The sequence below is a fragment of the Hypanus sabinus genome, chromosome 27 (genome assembly GCF_030144855.1).
Source record: "Hypanus sabinus isolate sHypSab1 chromosome 27, sHypSab1.hap1, whole genome shotgun sequence".
In the NCBI taxonomy this organism is placed as follows: Eukaryota; Metazoa; Chordata; class Chondrichthyes; order Myliobatiformes; family Dasyatidae; genus Hypanus; species Hypanus sabinus.
In genome coordinates, this window is record NC_082732.1 from 38566245 (window position 1) to 38580852 (window position 14608).

The window sequence follows — 14608 nt, forward strand, 5'->3', positions numbered from 1 at the left end:
TTGTAGAGTTTAGGGCTGGAAATTTATTGTAGCTCAAAGACTTCAGATCGACCTATCATATACATATCTGTAAGTAATACCCATATTGGCTACATACAATTTATAACATGATTACACCATTGTTAGCTTTTAACATGATAGCCTTTATGTCTAATACATTATCTACGATGACAATAAATGGATAGACTTCAAGTCTCTTACACATGAACACAAGACACCCATGTCAGACAAATACATAATGTAGAATTTACTTTTCCACCATGAAAAAAAAACTAGCACATTTAAAAAAAAACTTGACGAAAAGAGAATCAAGTAAAACCATATTCCCCCACTGTTAGGAAATCTATAATTTAAAGTTAAAAAAAAATTTAGACTATTCCACTTCCTAGATGTACATCATTAAGTTATGCTATTTGCGAAAGTCAAGGCACTCCCAACCTGCTCATCTCGATCCAGTTTAAATTACACACTTGTGGCCAAGACAGATCCTGACCCAAAGAACAAAAGAAGATGCAACAAAAGGAAAAGCAAACCTGGTTTCAGGTGATTGCTGTGGCCATGGCACAGAATTACAAGCTACATGGCAAAGGATTTAGGAGAATCATGATTGATAGAACTTAGTGTTCTTAAATCCATTTCAAAACAAGTATCATTCCAGACTTAAAGCTAAAATTTCATCTTTAACCACTAACAGATCACTAATTTAGCAGCATGCAAATGTATATTTTTTCAGCTAGTGATAAAAAATGCTCCTGGATCACTGGTTAATATGCTGGTGTGAAACTCCCCCAATTAACCCATCAACACCAATTCTCCAAGTTAAAACCAGAGACATTCTTCCAAAGGGTAATCATGGATTTTTATTGGTTACAAAGCCAGACAGGTGCTTGGAATGCTCACCAAAATGATGAAATAATATTTCAATAAAAGCCTTTGTAAAAGAGCTGCATTTTCACTTTTAACCAGTGTAATGACTTATTTATTAGCCATTAAAACCAGGAATATTTAGTGAGTTTGTCATTCATGCAGATGCGATTTAAATCCCACTTAGATGTTTGTGGGATGCTAGCCTTTCCACGATGCTTTAATATCATAAATAATGTTTAAACAGATTCTCTACACCCAATAATGTACCTTGTTATACACTTCCAATTTCCAAGGATTACCCTAAGTAACACAAAATTGAAAAACTCACACCATGCTTATGTGATGCTGAAAATGCTGTGGGCATTCCAAGCAATCTCAAATAAGCACTCCCTAGATTCAGACATCTTCAGAATTGGAGTTTTCATTCTCAAAGGACTTTTGCAATTCTAAGAATCTTACTTCTAAGGAAAGGGGGAGTCTGTAAGAGCACAGAACAGCTATTTCTTTCCATTCCCTCCAGGCCTTGCTTCTTCCCTTACAGAAGCTAAATTCATCTCATTTGCTCCAACTATTAATGCATTACCAGTCACAAAAAAAAACCCCATCTTATAAAACAAAACCTTCAACAGCCATAATCTTGCTCATCACTGACTACAAACACTCCCGAAACATCTTTTCCAATTCCCCCTTTTGTCCATCCAGCCAAGCCTGCCCTGCGCACGTCACTAAAGCTGCATATTTTAGTACCATTCTGGCAAATGTCCTTGCACATCAGTTAACAATTCATTTAAAAAAACATGGAGGCAGAGCACTGTTTTAAAATCACCAAAACATTTGATTCACAAATATGAGCCAATTTCTTTGTACAGTTCAACTACAATATTACAAGGAGAAAGCAAAGTTTACTAAATGTAAACAAATAGTTTAAAACTACAGTACAATTCAATGTACAGAACTATTGGTAGTTACTTTGTGCATTGATCCAACAGGGATGGTTCTCAAAGCAAGCATATCAAGTCCTTGGTTTTGTTGAATCCATCACTTCCATTAAATACTCTGCTTTAAAAAGACAGTATTACCTTTGCTTAATCAACACAAAGCCGGTTTCTGATACTTAATGCAAAGTCAAACTGTTACAGAGTCAACAATTGTATATTGATTTAATTTTTAAAACAATGAAATAAAATTTGTAGAGTTGTACGCCAAAAGGTCACTGTTTAAATGCCTACCTACAGATTAATGCAGGATAAGCAGCTAAAATTGTTTTAAACTATTTTCTCCCTTACGTCAGCTTTACTGTTGAAGACAATTACAGCAGAAGTATTTCAGGTAGCATCAGTAAGGATGACCATAATTAAACTAAGCACATTTTAATTACAGAGTTAGAACAAATTTGACATAGAACTTCAAAAGGCCAATATTAAAAAAAAGATACTGTCTCTTTAAATGTATGCTTTAACTCTTTGTCCAATATTTCACTACCATGACATTAATTACATAATTTCAATATATTTACAAAATATTAAAAATCTTGTTATTCTTCTACATAAATTGACCTCCTCAATTTTTTTCCACATGCACCAGAAAAAAAAATTATGACCAGGTCAGAACCAAGCAACTTTAAACGCTACTCAATGCAATTTTTCCTCTTTCCACAAAAAAACTGAAAATAGCAAAGCTGCCTCTTAGAGCAAAAAGAGTCCTGAAAATCATGTATATTGTCTAGCTAGAGTCATTCATCAGATGACAAGAAAAAAGTGCAAGATGGTTCCTTAGCTAAGATGGAGTGGGCAACTGAGTCTCCAACAGCACGAAGTAACAGCAGGAAAATCAATAGGTAAGAGTTGAGTCATCCCATTCAAGTTGCTGTTGTCGGTTTACATTCTGATGATCTTCCTGCTCACCCTCTTCTTCACTGCTTTCAGACTCTGCACTGGTAATGTCATCTTCTTCATCACCTTCCTCACTTTCTTCCTCCTCTTCCTCCTCCTCCTCTTCGCTACTATGCTGGTCCTCGTACGTCTAGTGAGGCAATGCAATAGTTTATTATGAGAAGCAAATTAATGAGCTGTCAAGCCTCTTCAAAATTACACCTACAATGTACCACAATTTTCCTGGGTGGGAGATAATTGGCAATTTAAAAGAAGATTTGAGTTTAACTATTTACCTCCATGGGGTTCACTGTAATTGTCAGAGCTGAATCATCCCAGTCCATCTCATTCTCTTTCCCATTCTCCTGATCCCGTATCGTCCGCTGATGTGCAGCACGGATTCGGAAAACCCCAAGGATAATCATGAAGACCAGGAAACTGACACAGACAACGATAACGACTGTAGCTGCACCAGGCACAACTTCAAAATAAAGGTGTGTTTTTTTTTTAAACTTAAGGCATCAATTTACAGGGCAAGAATATGTGTACTTGCTTTCATTAAAAACAACTTTGAAAGGACGACAACTTGCTTGGATCACATTTCTCCTGCTTCACTTATATCAAACTACACTGGCTATATTTTAACACCCAGTTAATGAGATTTAAAACTTAACAGCTGGCACTTATCACCATTAGCACTGGCTCCTGCCAACATCCCTCCCCAAAATAAAAAGCATTGCTGACTTCTTCCAGACCATTCATTAAAGAATTTTACATCTGCAGAGTGATTAAATAGGTCTAAAGACAAAGACCGATTGCCCAGAGGGCTCTGCATTGGACTGAATTACTTCTTCTGTAGCATTAATTTCAAGAATGGATTACATATTGCTCAACATAAGCCAACAGATGTCTTGTAGACTGCATTTGGAATGTGGTGCAGTTTTGGGCCCCTCATCTTGGAAAGGCTGTGTTGGCATTGGAGAGGGTCTGGAGGTGGTTCACAAGAATGATATCGGGAATGAAAGAGTTAACGTATGAAGAGCATTTGAAAGCTCTGGGCTTATACTCGCTGATAAAAATTGAAGGGAGATTTTCATTGAAACCTATCGAATATTGAAAGGCCGAGAAAAATGGACATGGAGAGGATGTTTCCTATAGTGGGAGGATCTAGAATCAGAGGGCACAGCCTCAGAACACAAGGATGTCCCTTTAGAACAGAGATGAGGAGGAATTTCTTAGTCAGAGGGTGGCGAATCTGTGGAATTCATTGCCACAAAAGGCCAAGTCACTGGGTATACTTAAAGCAGACATGATAGGTTCTCAATTAATAAGGGCATCAAATGCTATGGGGAGAAGGCATGAGAATGGGGCCAAGGGGTATGATAAAATCAGCCATGGTGGAATGACAGAACAAACTTAATGGGATGAATGGCCTAATTCTGCTCCAAGTTTTATGATCTAAACCATACATACAGCCAAATTGCAGAACAATAGGCATCCGTCTCATAGCAGATAATTCAGTCTTAATGGAAGAGCACAGAAATATTGGACTGTGATCTAAAACTTTAAAAAAAAATCATAAGCATATAGATAACCAAATTAGTCTACTTCCAAGCACATGCCTTTATGGCTGTATTGTACACAAACTCATCTAAAGCCACATTGGCTGAATTATTTCAAAGTATTCAAGACCAGGTCAGATTGGAAAGGAACAGCATTTGGCCAAATTTTTGTTATTAACTAATTAATAGTTAAGGTGGCCCACCAGCACCTTTACTTCCAGAGAAAGCTGAAGAAATTTGGCCTGTCCCCTAAAACCCTCACTAATTTTTATAGATGCACCGTAGAAAGCATTCTTCTAGGGTGGATCACCACCTGGTATGGAAGTTGTCCTGTCCAAGACGGGAAGAAGCTGCAGAAGATCGTGAACATTGCCCAGCATATCACACAAACCAATCTTCCATCCTTGGATTCACTTTACACCGCACGCTGCCGGAGCAGTGCTGCCAGGATAATCAAGGACACGACCCACCCAGCCAACACAATTTTTGTCCCCCTTCCCTCCGGGAGAAGGTTCAAGAGCTTGAAGATTCGTACAGCCAGATTTGGGAACAGCTTCTTTCCAACTGTGATAAGACTGCTGAACGGATCCTGACCTGGATCTGGGCCGTACCTTTCAAATATTCGGACCTGACTTGCACTACCATATTTTTCCTTTTCTATTTTCTAATTATGATTTATAATTTAAAATTTTATTATATTTACTTCGATTTGTACTTCAGGGAGCGCAAAGCGCAGAATCAAATATCGCTGTGATGATTATATGCTCTAGTATCAATTGTTTGGTGACAATAAAGTTAACAAAGGAATGTATCTCAATAGACAAAAACTCAAAAATTGATAGTTGGAAGATTGATCTTATTATTAATGAGGATCTTTTCTATATATACGGGTATTTTGAAAACTGAAATTTTGCGTACCTGTGGATGGATGTGGATTTGCAAGGTTATGTCCGGATAAGTCAACTGAAGAATGATGAACTGGATGAACAAACTCTGGTTGTACCACTACATGGTTGGGATGCTCTACTCGATTAGCGGTGTGAATGACATTGACCTGAAAATCATATACAAATCCCAGTTAATATTCATGTCAAATTAGAACTGTATAGAATGATAATTTTGTACATTTTTGGATATGTTTCAGATTTTATAAATAGGGACTCTAATGAGACCAAAATACGAGTACAAATGTGAATGATGACTCTTACAAAGAATGTTGAGATGTTATCTCCTGATCATCCGATAATTTTACACTTGAATTGCAAAATTGTAATGTAATCCTTTATAAATATTTGCAGATTTTTTCAGCAAAGTTTCAATTTCCACATACCTCAACGGTGAACTCATTACTGGAGTAGCGTCCATTTAATTCTGAGCAAATTAGTTTAAATTTCCTTTCAAACAGCGATTCGCTGTTCCAGTTTCGATAGCGAATCAAATGCAGCATCTCCTCATAATTTGACATTGTATCAACACCTATACAAGATGAGATTTCAAGCAATGTTTTGTATTAGGATTTATTTCAAAAACTCTTGCAAGGCAGAAGATCAAGAAGGATCTTAGCTTTGATCCATTAGTTACTTTGTGAGAGGACAGTGGTGGTAATATTACCAATATCATTTGGGCAATGGAAGATGGTTATAGTTATTATTTATTATTAAATAAATGTTGCTGCAAGTAATGACTCTTGCAACAACAGCAAGACTTAGTAACAAGAGAAAAAATAAAACAATCAACTTCAATCTTAACAAGCTGCTGAACAGAATATAGACAGATCATGGACTGTACTAAAAAAGTCAACTTCTTGTACAAATGAAATCAGGTACTTATAGCTTATTATAGTTAAAATGGTTGGGTGAGACCAAAAAATTCCTCAGATCCAAATATCTCTCCAGTTTAGCCTCACAGGTCATCTCAATACTGATTTGGCATAATCAAACAAGAGATGCACATTGTACAATTGAGATTTGACTCAGTGTATTTCCTGACACCATATACACTCTTCCAGTAGACATTAATGAATAGTTCTTGGCAACACGATATCCCATTGTTTTATTTTCCTCTTCCCAATGGAGAAATGTGCATGAATACTTTTGTAACTCAAGTTAACTTGCATCATTTGCAAACCTGGCCTGCTCTTTTCCCGGGCAGAAATACACCAGTAAGTGCTGTCAGTGATAATCTTACAGTATCTTGCTGGTTGGTTGACTATTACACACTAAATAGGCAGGAGAGGGTAAACTGAACAGTAATTATTGTATCCCAATGATTGCTTTAGAATATGATCACAATTTAGAATATGATACCTCAAGTTGTCCATTAGTATATCACCATTTTGGCAAACAGGAGATTAGCTTAAGTATCTTTTGGGAGCATGTCCCAAAAATATGTCCCCAGTCTTCATAGATAACCTCTGAAACTCCCTGTAAATCTGGTCATTTCCTTGGAGCTAATCACCAACTTCTGAAGGACAAGTTAAATTCCCCTAAATAGTGCAGAAAATATTTTTAATTACACAAGAATTGCAGACAACCCCACTAGCCACTGGGGTTGTGGGGAAGGGGAGAACCATTCAAAAACATATATGCCTCCATCTGATGACAACTCATACTCAGAGAATATTAGCTTCCAGCACTTTACAACTCACCTGTGATGGTCATGCCAGTTGAAGAGTTACTCACTTCCATACCCCTCTGTCGAAGTTGGGACTGATCAACATCAAAACTTTCCTGTTCTGCATTCAGCTCATCACCAAGAACCGAAATCTCACACATATCGAGATTGTGCATTATTTCTTCAGATATCACAGACTCTTGGACTAGATAGAATATAGCCATAAAGACAAATTAGTTCAATATAAATAAAGGGTCACTGTTAATTCAACAATTTTCTGTAGTTCAGCAACAAATAAAAATCAGGTTGAACTAAATTGTATACCAATACAAAAAGTTGAAGTTTAGATATACAAATTGATCTCTCAGTTATAGATTTCATTAACATATCTTACTTATCAAATATTGAAAGGCCTAGATGGAGTGGACGTGAAGATGATATTGCCTATAGTGGGGTATTCAAGCCTCAGAATACAAGGATGTTTCTTTAGAACAGAAATGAAGAAGAATTTCTTTAGCCAGAGGGTAGTGAAATCTGGGGAATTCAATGCCACAGACAGTTGTGGAGGACACATCACTGGGTATATTTAAAGCAGAGGTTGACGGGGATAACAGTAACAGACACGAAGGAATGGCAGAGCAGACTCAATGTGTCGAATGTTCTAATTCTGCTCCTATGTCTTAGTCTTTAAATGATGAACAATGATTACCAGCTTTAAGATCAAAGTAATATCTAAACATTTAGTGCAACATTAATTCCTGCCTTTTCTTTCAATACATAATATTATTTGTTCCCAGTACTGGCTGTGCAACTGGACTACACTGCACCAAGTCTTCTTTTCTTTTCCGATGAAAGGCAGTCAACCTAAAATAGGAATCGTCCTACTCTCCATGGATGCTGACTAACCCTACTAAGTATTTTAAGCAGTTTGTTTTAATTTCAGATTTTAAACGTCTTAATTACTGTGTTTTGCCTTCTCCTTTGCTAGAGAAGATAGAGAAGACAGGCCAAGTTTCTGTAATAGTAATTAAGATTTCAGCATTGTTGGACAATGATATCCAATGAATGAATGTGCACATTTAAATGCAGAATTCTAAGCTGCTGCAAGAAACTCTACACCACCTTCACCGATATACTTTGAATCAAAACAGGAGCAAACTTATGTGTATTCAACTCTGCAGTTCTTCAGTAAACTTGCCATAAGCAGAAATGGGTGTGATGGGGTAAATACACTGTTATGTCACTCTGACAGGAATATCCAGACCTAGATGTCGCATTCTCAAATTAAACAGCCTACTACTAAGAGGTGGCAGAAATATCTGCATATCTTTGGAATTCTCTACCCAAGTGCAGTAAGCAAGCACTTAAATGGTAAGGCAATTGATAATGACCTTCGAAAATCCTTTTCAGCCCTGAAAATTACTTTCCCATATTTGGAGACTTCTGTTGAAAATGTTTGATCTATATTGTTGGTCTCTTAATTCCATCCCTCATGATTAACATCCAATTTATTTTTGCATTTTTACATTTCAATGAAAATTGTTCAATTCTATTAATTTCTTGACCTTTCTTATCATTGACACAATGGACACTCTGTGCTGCCTCAAGACACCAAAGTTGAGCACACTGATATTCCAAAACTCAGCAAGCTGTGCGAGATGCTAGAAGGGAGTTGCAGGGTGAACAAGTTGTTTCATAGTACTATAAATCCAGACCAACCTGTTCCATTCTTCTAACCAAGGCCTTGAGGCACTTTTTCGTTTACCTGCACCACACTTTTTCGGTAGCTTTTACGCTTTGATTTGCGTTGTTATTGTTTAACTTATTCTAGCATTATATAATGATTTGATCTGTATAAACAGTACGCAAGACAAGCTTTTCACTGTGTCTTGGTACATGTGGCAACAATAAACCCTACTAAAATCACAATGCTCTTTACATGGAGAAGGACAAAGAAAAGGATTTTTTTTTCTAAACCCTAGTAGAGATGGGATGAACAGTAGAAATAATTTTCCCTAAACCCTAGTGATAAACTGTATTATGACAACCAGGGTGATCTGAGGGCAGTGATTTAATGAAGTGAATCTGTGCATAAATATACCAGTAACTGATGCCAGTGCTACTCTAATAGTATCCTGTTGTCTGATTGATCATTCTATACTGAAAAGGTATGAAAGGGCAAACTAAAAATCAGTATCACAGCAATTTAGAATATGAAACTTTAAAGTCATTGGGGCATTTACCTGCTGATTCATCTTCATCCTCTCCTTCTGGTTCGACCTCTCTTGTGATGGTGCTAATAACCTTCAGCTCTGGGAACAGTGGAACACCTTCATCACTTTCAAATTCAGAGGCAGCACGTGCAAAGTGATCAATACCACTCAGGCTGATTCTTGGTTCGTCTGGCTGAAGAACCATTACGTAGCCCTCCACGTCTGGGATAGTGATGCAAGTCTCTTCATTGAAGCACCTGGAAAAGATTTTATTGTGTAGAATTCAAGAATATTAGCTTCCAATCATCTATCTGCATATTTTCCAAGTGTCAATATGACTTTCGAGCATATTGGCTCCATACATGAAGCCCTCCAAACAACAGGGAGCAGTTATCAAACACAAAAAAGCCTCAAATTTCCTTTTAAAAAACCGTTGTAAGTCAAATGCAAAAATGTCACAACCATTGGACAAGACCTTCACACATGGAGAAAGATTTTGTTCCAAGCAACAAGATGGCCAAACTGCAATAGATTGTTCATCTCCTTTAACTGTTATATTCAGTTGCCCAAAAACAGGTTATGGAACTAAAGATCTAAATGCTAATGACTGCATCTCAATTTTCTTATATGCAATCAGGTCCAACTTTAGCTTAAAATACAATTATACCACCACACCTTCAAATGGTTAATATTGCAGCTTGGTGCACGAGAGACAGGCAGATTTGAGATGTTTCATGACTACTACTCTTGTGCTTGAATGACTAGTACTCTAAGACTTGTTGCAAGTAGAAACAGTGCAGTGTTGATCCTAATATCATACATTATGAGTTAACACAATTTGGAATGAGGGCCTGCTTAAGAGGTGGGTTGGGTAAGTGGTAGAAAATAGAAATCTACAGAATGCCAAGCTCAGGGGAACTTGCATTGTTGGAATTTACTTCCCTCCGACCATCCCAATTTACTTGCAATATAAGATCACTCCCAAAATCATCTAGAATACAGAACTTGGTTACACGGGCAATATACATTGCAAAAATAAAATTATTATGTTAATCAGAAAGACTGAAAATAAGTGTGCAGTTTGTGGTTTTCCTAAACTAAACTGCAATACATTTATATCATTTAAGTTCTGTATTAGAGAACATTAAAAGCTTACAAAATTTCTTGGCGCTTTTTTTTTAAAACACACCATTAGCAGTTAAAATACATAAATACCTAGTGGATCAACACCCAAGTCAAATCCTATAAAAACCTATGACAGGCACCCTGGAGACTGAAGACAAAATTATAAATGTTTGTATTAAATAATTTCAGTTTTCCAACTTACTTCACAGTTGTGCTGATTTTTAATCGTCTGATTCCAGGTGTTGGGAACTGTCTAGAGTTGAGATATGACATGTGCTGTATACTCTTATCAAAGCTTTCAATGTCGTTCCCCTCCAAGCTGAGCACTGACTGGGTGGGATTGAAATGAACCTAAAAAAAAATTCAAACATTTTCCAATCTTGTTCATAACAGTTTTCCAAATGAGCTGGATATTTCACTGTTCCATTTGAGATGTGCTTGCCCAGTCCAAATTTACTGATCCAAAAAACCCCATGGTATTTTGGGCTACAGGGCTCCACAGAGAGCTATTTAGCACCCAAACGCAGGGAAAGCATATTCACCATCTGCGTCCTGAACACGATATCCCATTTCTAATTCCAGTGAAGACCGTTAACTATTTCACTGCAATGTGGAGAATAATCAGATCCATCACATCTATAATAAATGTTACAGATGAGGAAAGCTTAATTTTTGTTAAAAAGGTTTATGGGTTCTGATCACTGTTACTGACAGTGCCCTTCAAACAAGAGGGCATAGAAAAGATGCCAGCAATACTTCAGCAGAATTGTGAAATTTTGCCCTTTTCACTGCATGTTATGTAATAACGGCCAAATATATTACAAAGAATAGTTTTCAAATAAGGCCAACATTTGAACTCCCAGCAGCTAATCATCAACTATTGGGCACATACAATTTGATGGTTTTCTTCTTCAGTTAATTGCTCCAAAGAAACATTAAAAATTTGAGGTTGAATGTATTTACCTAATCTGGAAGACACACATACTTGTATACATGATGGTAGGTTAAATGGTCATTGTAAATTGCCCCGTGATTAGGCTAGGGTTAAGTTGGGGGATTGCTGGGTGGCACGGCTCAAAGAGCCGGAAGGGTCTATTCTAAGTGTATATCAATAAACAAACAAACAAAATATACAACTGTCCAAGAGCTTAGTGGGGCTCAGGCAAGTTTAAGGATGACAGAGGTACTATTAGAGACTAACCACATAGAACTGTGCAGCTCACTAGCAATACTGTTCTTCCCACTATTTATCAAGTCAGATAACTGGAGAAAATCGTGGCTTCAGTGGGGCACATTAACCACTCCCTGGCTTATTTTATATTTCTCAGCTTCCAATGCAGATCTTTTCATCTATCTTGGAGTGAATTAAATTACAAAAGAGAAAAAAAAATATATAGGTAACACTAACATATTTGGATTTCTAGGAGTCTTGATGTGAACTGAGGATTAACAAACTCAAAACATCATTGAAAAATTAACTAAGAGGTTGTAAACAGTGGGATACTATAGATATCAGGGCTGGGATTCCAGCTGTTCACATCCTATGTCAAGGATTTGGTTGAGGAAGCCAAATGTCATATTTCCATATTTCCTGTTGATGGAAAGCCAGGTGCCAGATGCAAGGGGGATGCAGATGGGGTTTGGGAGTTCAAGAACATATTAAAGAAATTGGCTAGGTCTCCTGGCAGGAAAGATAGCGGTCTGTTAAAATATCCACTATCATCTACTGTGGTAGAAAATAAATATAGGACACTCATACCACCCCCCCATGTTGAAAGCCTGAAATACGTTAGCAACAGGGAAACCCTTGTACACCAATGGCTGAAAATTAACATGAGAATGCTACAAGCAATTAAATACGCAAACATTACATTGGCGTTTATTGCTCTGAATATATATTGTTCTGGTAAAACCATACTTGCAAAATTGCGCACAGGTTTGAACACTCTTCTAAAGAAACAAAATAATTGAGAGCAGGAAATTAAGGAAGGACCACTAGTGCATTTCTGAAATGGCTGATCTGTTATGCGATTTATCACGCTGGGTCAGTACTCTGTTTTGACAGACCTGTGAGCCCAGGAGCGAAGCTTTGCTTCATTCCCTTGCTTAAGCACAGTATTCCAGGTGCAGTCAGATCAATACGAAATATAACTACTCAATAAAGCAAACTGTCCAGTTCAATCCCATATCTGACCTCAGGAAAGGAAGTTCTATTGAGCTGAGTGATCTATAAACAGTGGACACTCTCAAAACAAAGCACAAAATGACACACTAAACAGTCAAAACTTCAAGTAGAGACCCTTCATTTCCCTCCACAGACGCTGCCTGACCTACTGAGTTCTTTCAGCAGGTTTGTTATTGCTCCTGATTCCAGCATCTGCCGTACCTTGCGTCAAAGCCATTCAAGTTGGATTAAAGAAAATTTATTTCCCTAATCTGTCATGGATCTTCAGAATTCTTTACTCAGTAGGGAAGTGGTGATCAAGTAATTGAGTACATTGAGACAAAAAACTGATAGCCATTTTGTCCTTAAGAAAACCATGGTGAATGGAGTTAAAGGAAAGTGGCTCTAAGATAAAAGAGCATCTGAATTTCTTATGTTCATTTGGTGGTATGGTATTCAAGAGATTAAAATAACCATCACAAAACAGAATAATAGACAGTTTTCAGTTTGAAGAACATGAAGGAAAAAAAGGAGATCAAAATTAACTTCAACTGAAGGAGTAACCTCTGGGATTAATTCATCACAGGACAAACTATGTACCAGTGCAATGAAGGCCAGAGACATGGGTCTTGGAAACAGGATTTAACTCCTTACAAAATCCTTGACTAAAATGATACACCTTGGTTCAGTCATGAATTCAACACAATTGTGGTCAACAATCACTGGATAATAGATAAGTGTTGCCCTCTGCCTTTATCAGAAGCCAGCAGTAACCAGAAACTCCTAACTAATAATCATATTTGCAGCATACTATCAGAAAAAAACTGCTATTTTTATAACTGCTTTTAAGTAACCATTATTCAAGGGCATTGGGTCAATATTAATATTCAATAGTCTATCTGAAATATCACTCTCAGTAGATTCCTACAACAGTATGCTCAGTAGTTTCATGTAGAGTTGAGCTACACAAAGGCATAATCTATAATTTACACTGTCCACCACGACATCTCACTAGTAAGTCATCTGTATAAATGAGATATAAAAAAATTCATCTTAAATTGAAAAAAAAAAGTTTTGCTACTTTAAAACAGTTTCAACATCCCAAATTATTTTGGCCAGCAGTTGGAATTAAACTATTAATTCGTGCAAATGTTATCACAATCAGCTGACCAGTAAATGCCACAGGCAAACTTGTAGATTGTATAATAGAAAAATGGAAATCTGAATATGTTCATCAGAATGTGTATACATAGGTGCAATAAAATCCCCAGTATGGATTCAAAGCAAAATCTATCCTATTCTCTGAACACCTGGGTTAAACACTAACAATGGAATCAGCTGACCAGTAAATGCCACAGGCAAACTTGTAGATTGTATAATAGAAAAATGGAAATCTGAATATGCTCATCAGAATGTGTATACATAGGTGCAATAAAATCCCCAGTATGGATTCAAAGCAAAATCTATCCTATTCTCTGAACACCTGGGTTAAACACTAACAATGGTCTTGCAATGACAAAGTGGGCACATGCTTCTCTAGAATTTTATTCATGTTATCATTAGGGCAAGCAGTACATCAGGACCTGACACTGCAGAGCAGAAATCATGAAAAGAACACACAGCTAAACATGCTTAAATGTGAAGAAAATAATCTTTAATGCTCTTACCTTCACACTTTTGTCAAGATTCTCAGATTCCAAGAGATCCAGCCCTTCTTTGCAAGTGTACAAGCAGTCAATCACCTTTTTGCTTTCAATTTTCCCACTCTGTATCGTCAAACCTGCTAGATTGCCTTGGAAAAACTGAGCCATGCGGATTTCTCCTCCTGCCATATTAAAAACGGTAATAAATATGCTTTAGAATTATGCTTGGCAATCTTCCAAATCTTCTACTTATCGTGCAATCATGCAGGTTAGTGAAATTTCCACTCTTACCACGGTTAGCTTTGCTGTCATGGGCATAATGATGACTTGCAGTAGGGAACTTGCCCTCATGCAAATGGATTGGGAAAAAGCATTTAGTCAGGTAAAATTGATGAAGATGGAAGGAATGGGGATGGGCTGAGGTGAACAGTTGCACAAGCTTTAAGTCAGTGAGGTGGCACACAAATACTAACTAGATTGAAGTTGCTGCTAACTTTACACAATGAAAATAATACAGAATAAAGGCCATTCAGGCAATGGTCTGTGCTGC

The 14608-nt window shown here is 37.1% G+C and overlaps 1 protein-coding gene across 4 annotated transcripts in view; it reads right to left on the reverse strand.

Moving 5' to 3' along the window:
- The window catches only part of clstn1 (calsyntenin 1), a 75549-nt gene continuing 60941 nt past the window's right edge, over window positions 1–14608 (reverse strand). For all 4 annotated transcript variants that reach the window (XM_059952267.1, XM_059952266.1, XM_059952269.1 and 1 more), the window contains 8 exons: window positions 14083–14240; window positions 10454–10602; window positions 9157–9383; window positions 6948–7118; window positions 5631–5776; window positions 5219–5354; window positions 3035–3219; window positions 1–2889 (listed from right to left, as the gene is read on the reverse strand). In XM_059952267.1, coding sequence (XP_059808250.1) covers window positions 2698–2889; window positions 3035–3219; window positions 5219–5354; window positions 5631–5776; window positions 6948–7118; window positions 9157–9383; window positions 10454–10602; window positions 14083–14240 — 1364 coding nt within the window. In that variant the 3' untranslated portion in view covers window positions 1–2697. The remainder of the gene's footprint in view (window positions 2890–3034; window positions 3220–5218; window positions 5355–5630; window positions 5777–6947; window positions 7119–9156; window positions 9384–10453; window positions 10603–14082; window positions 14241–14608) is intronic.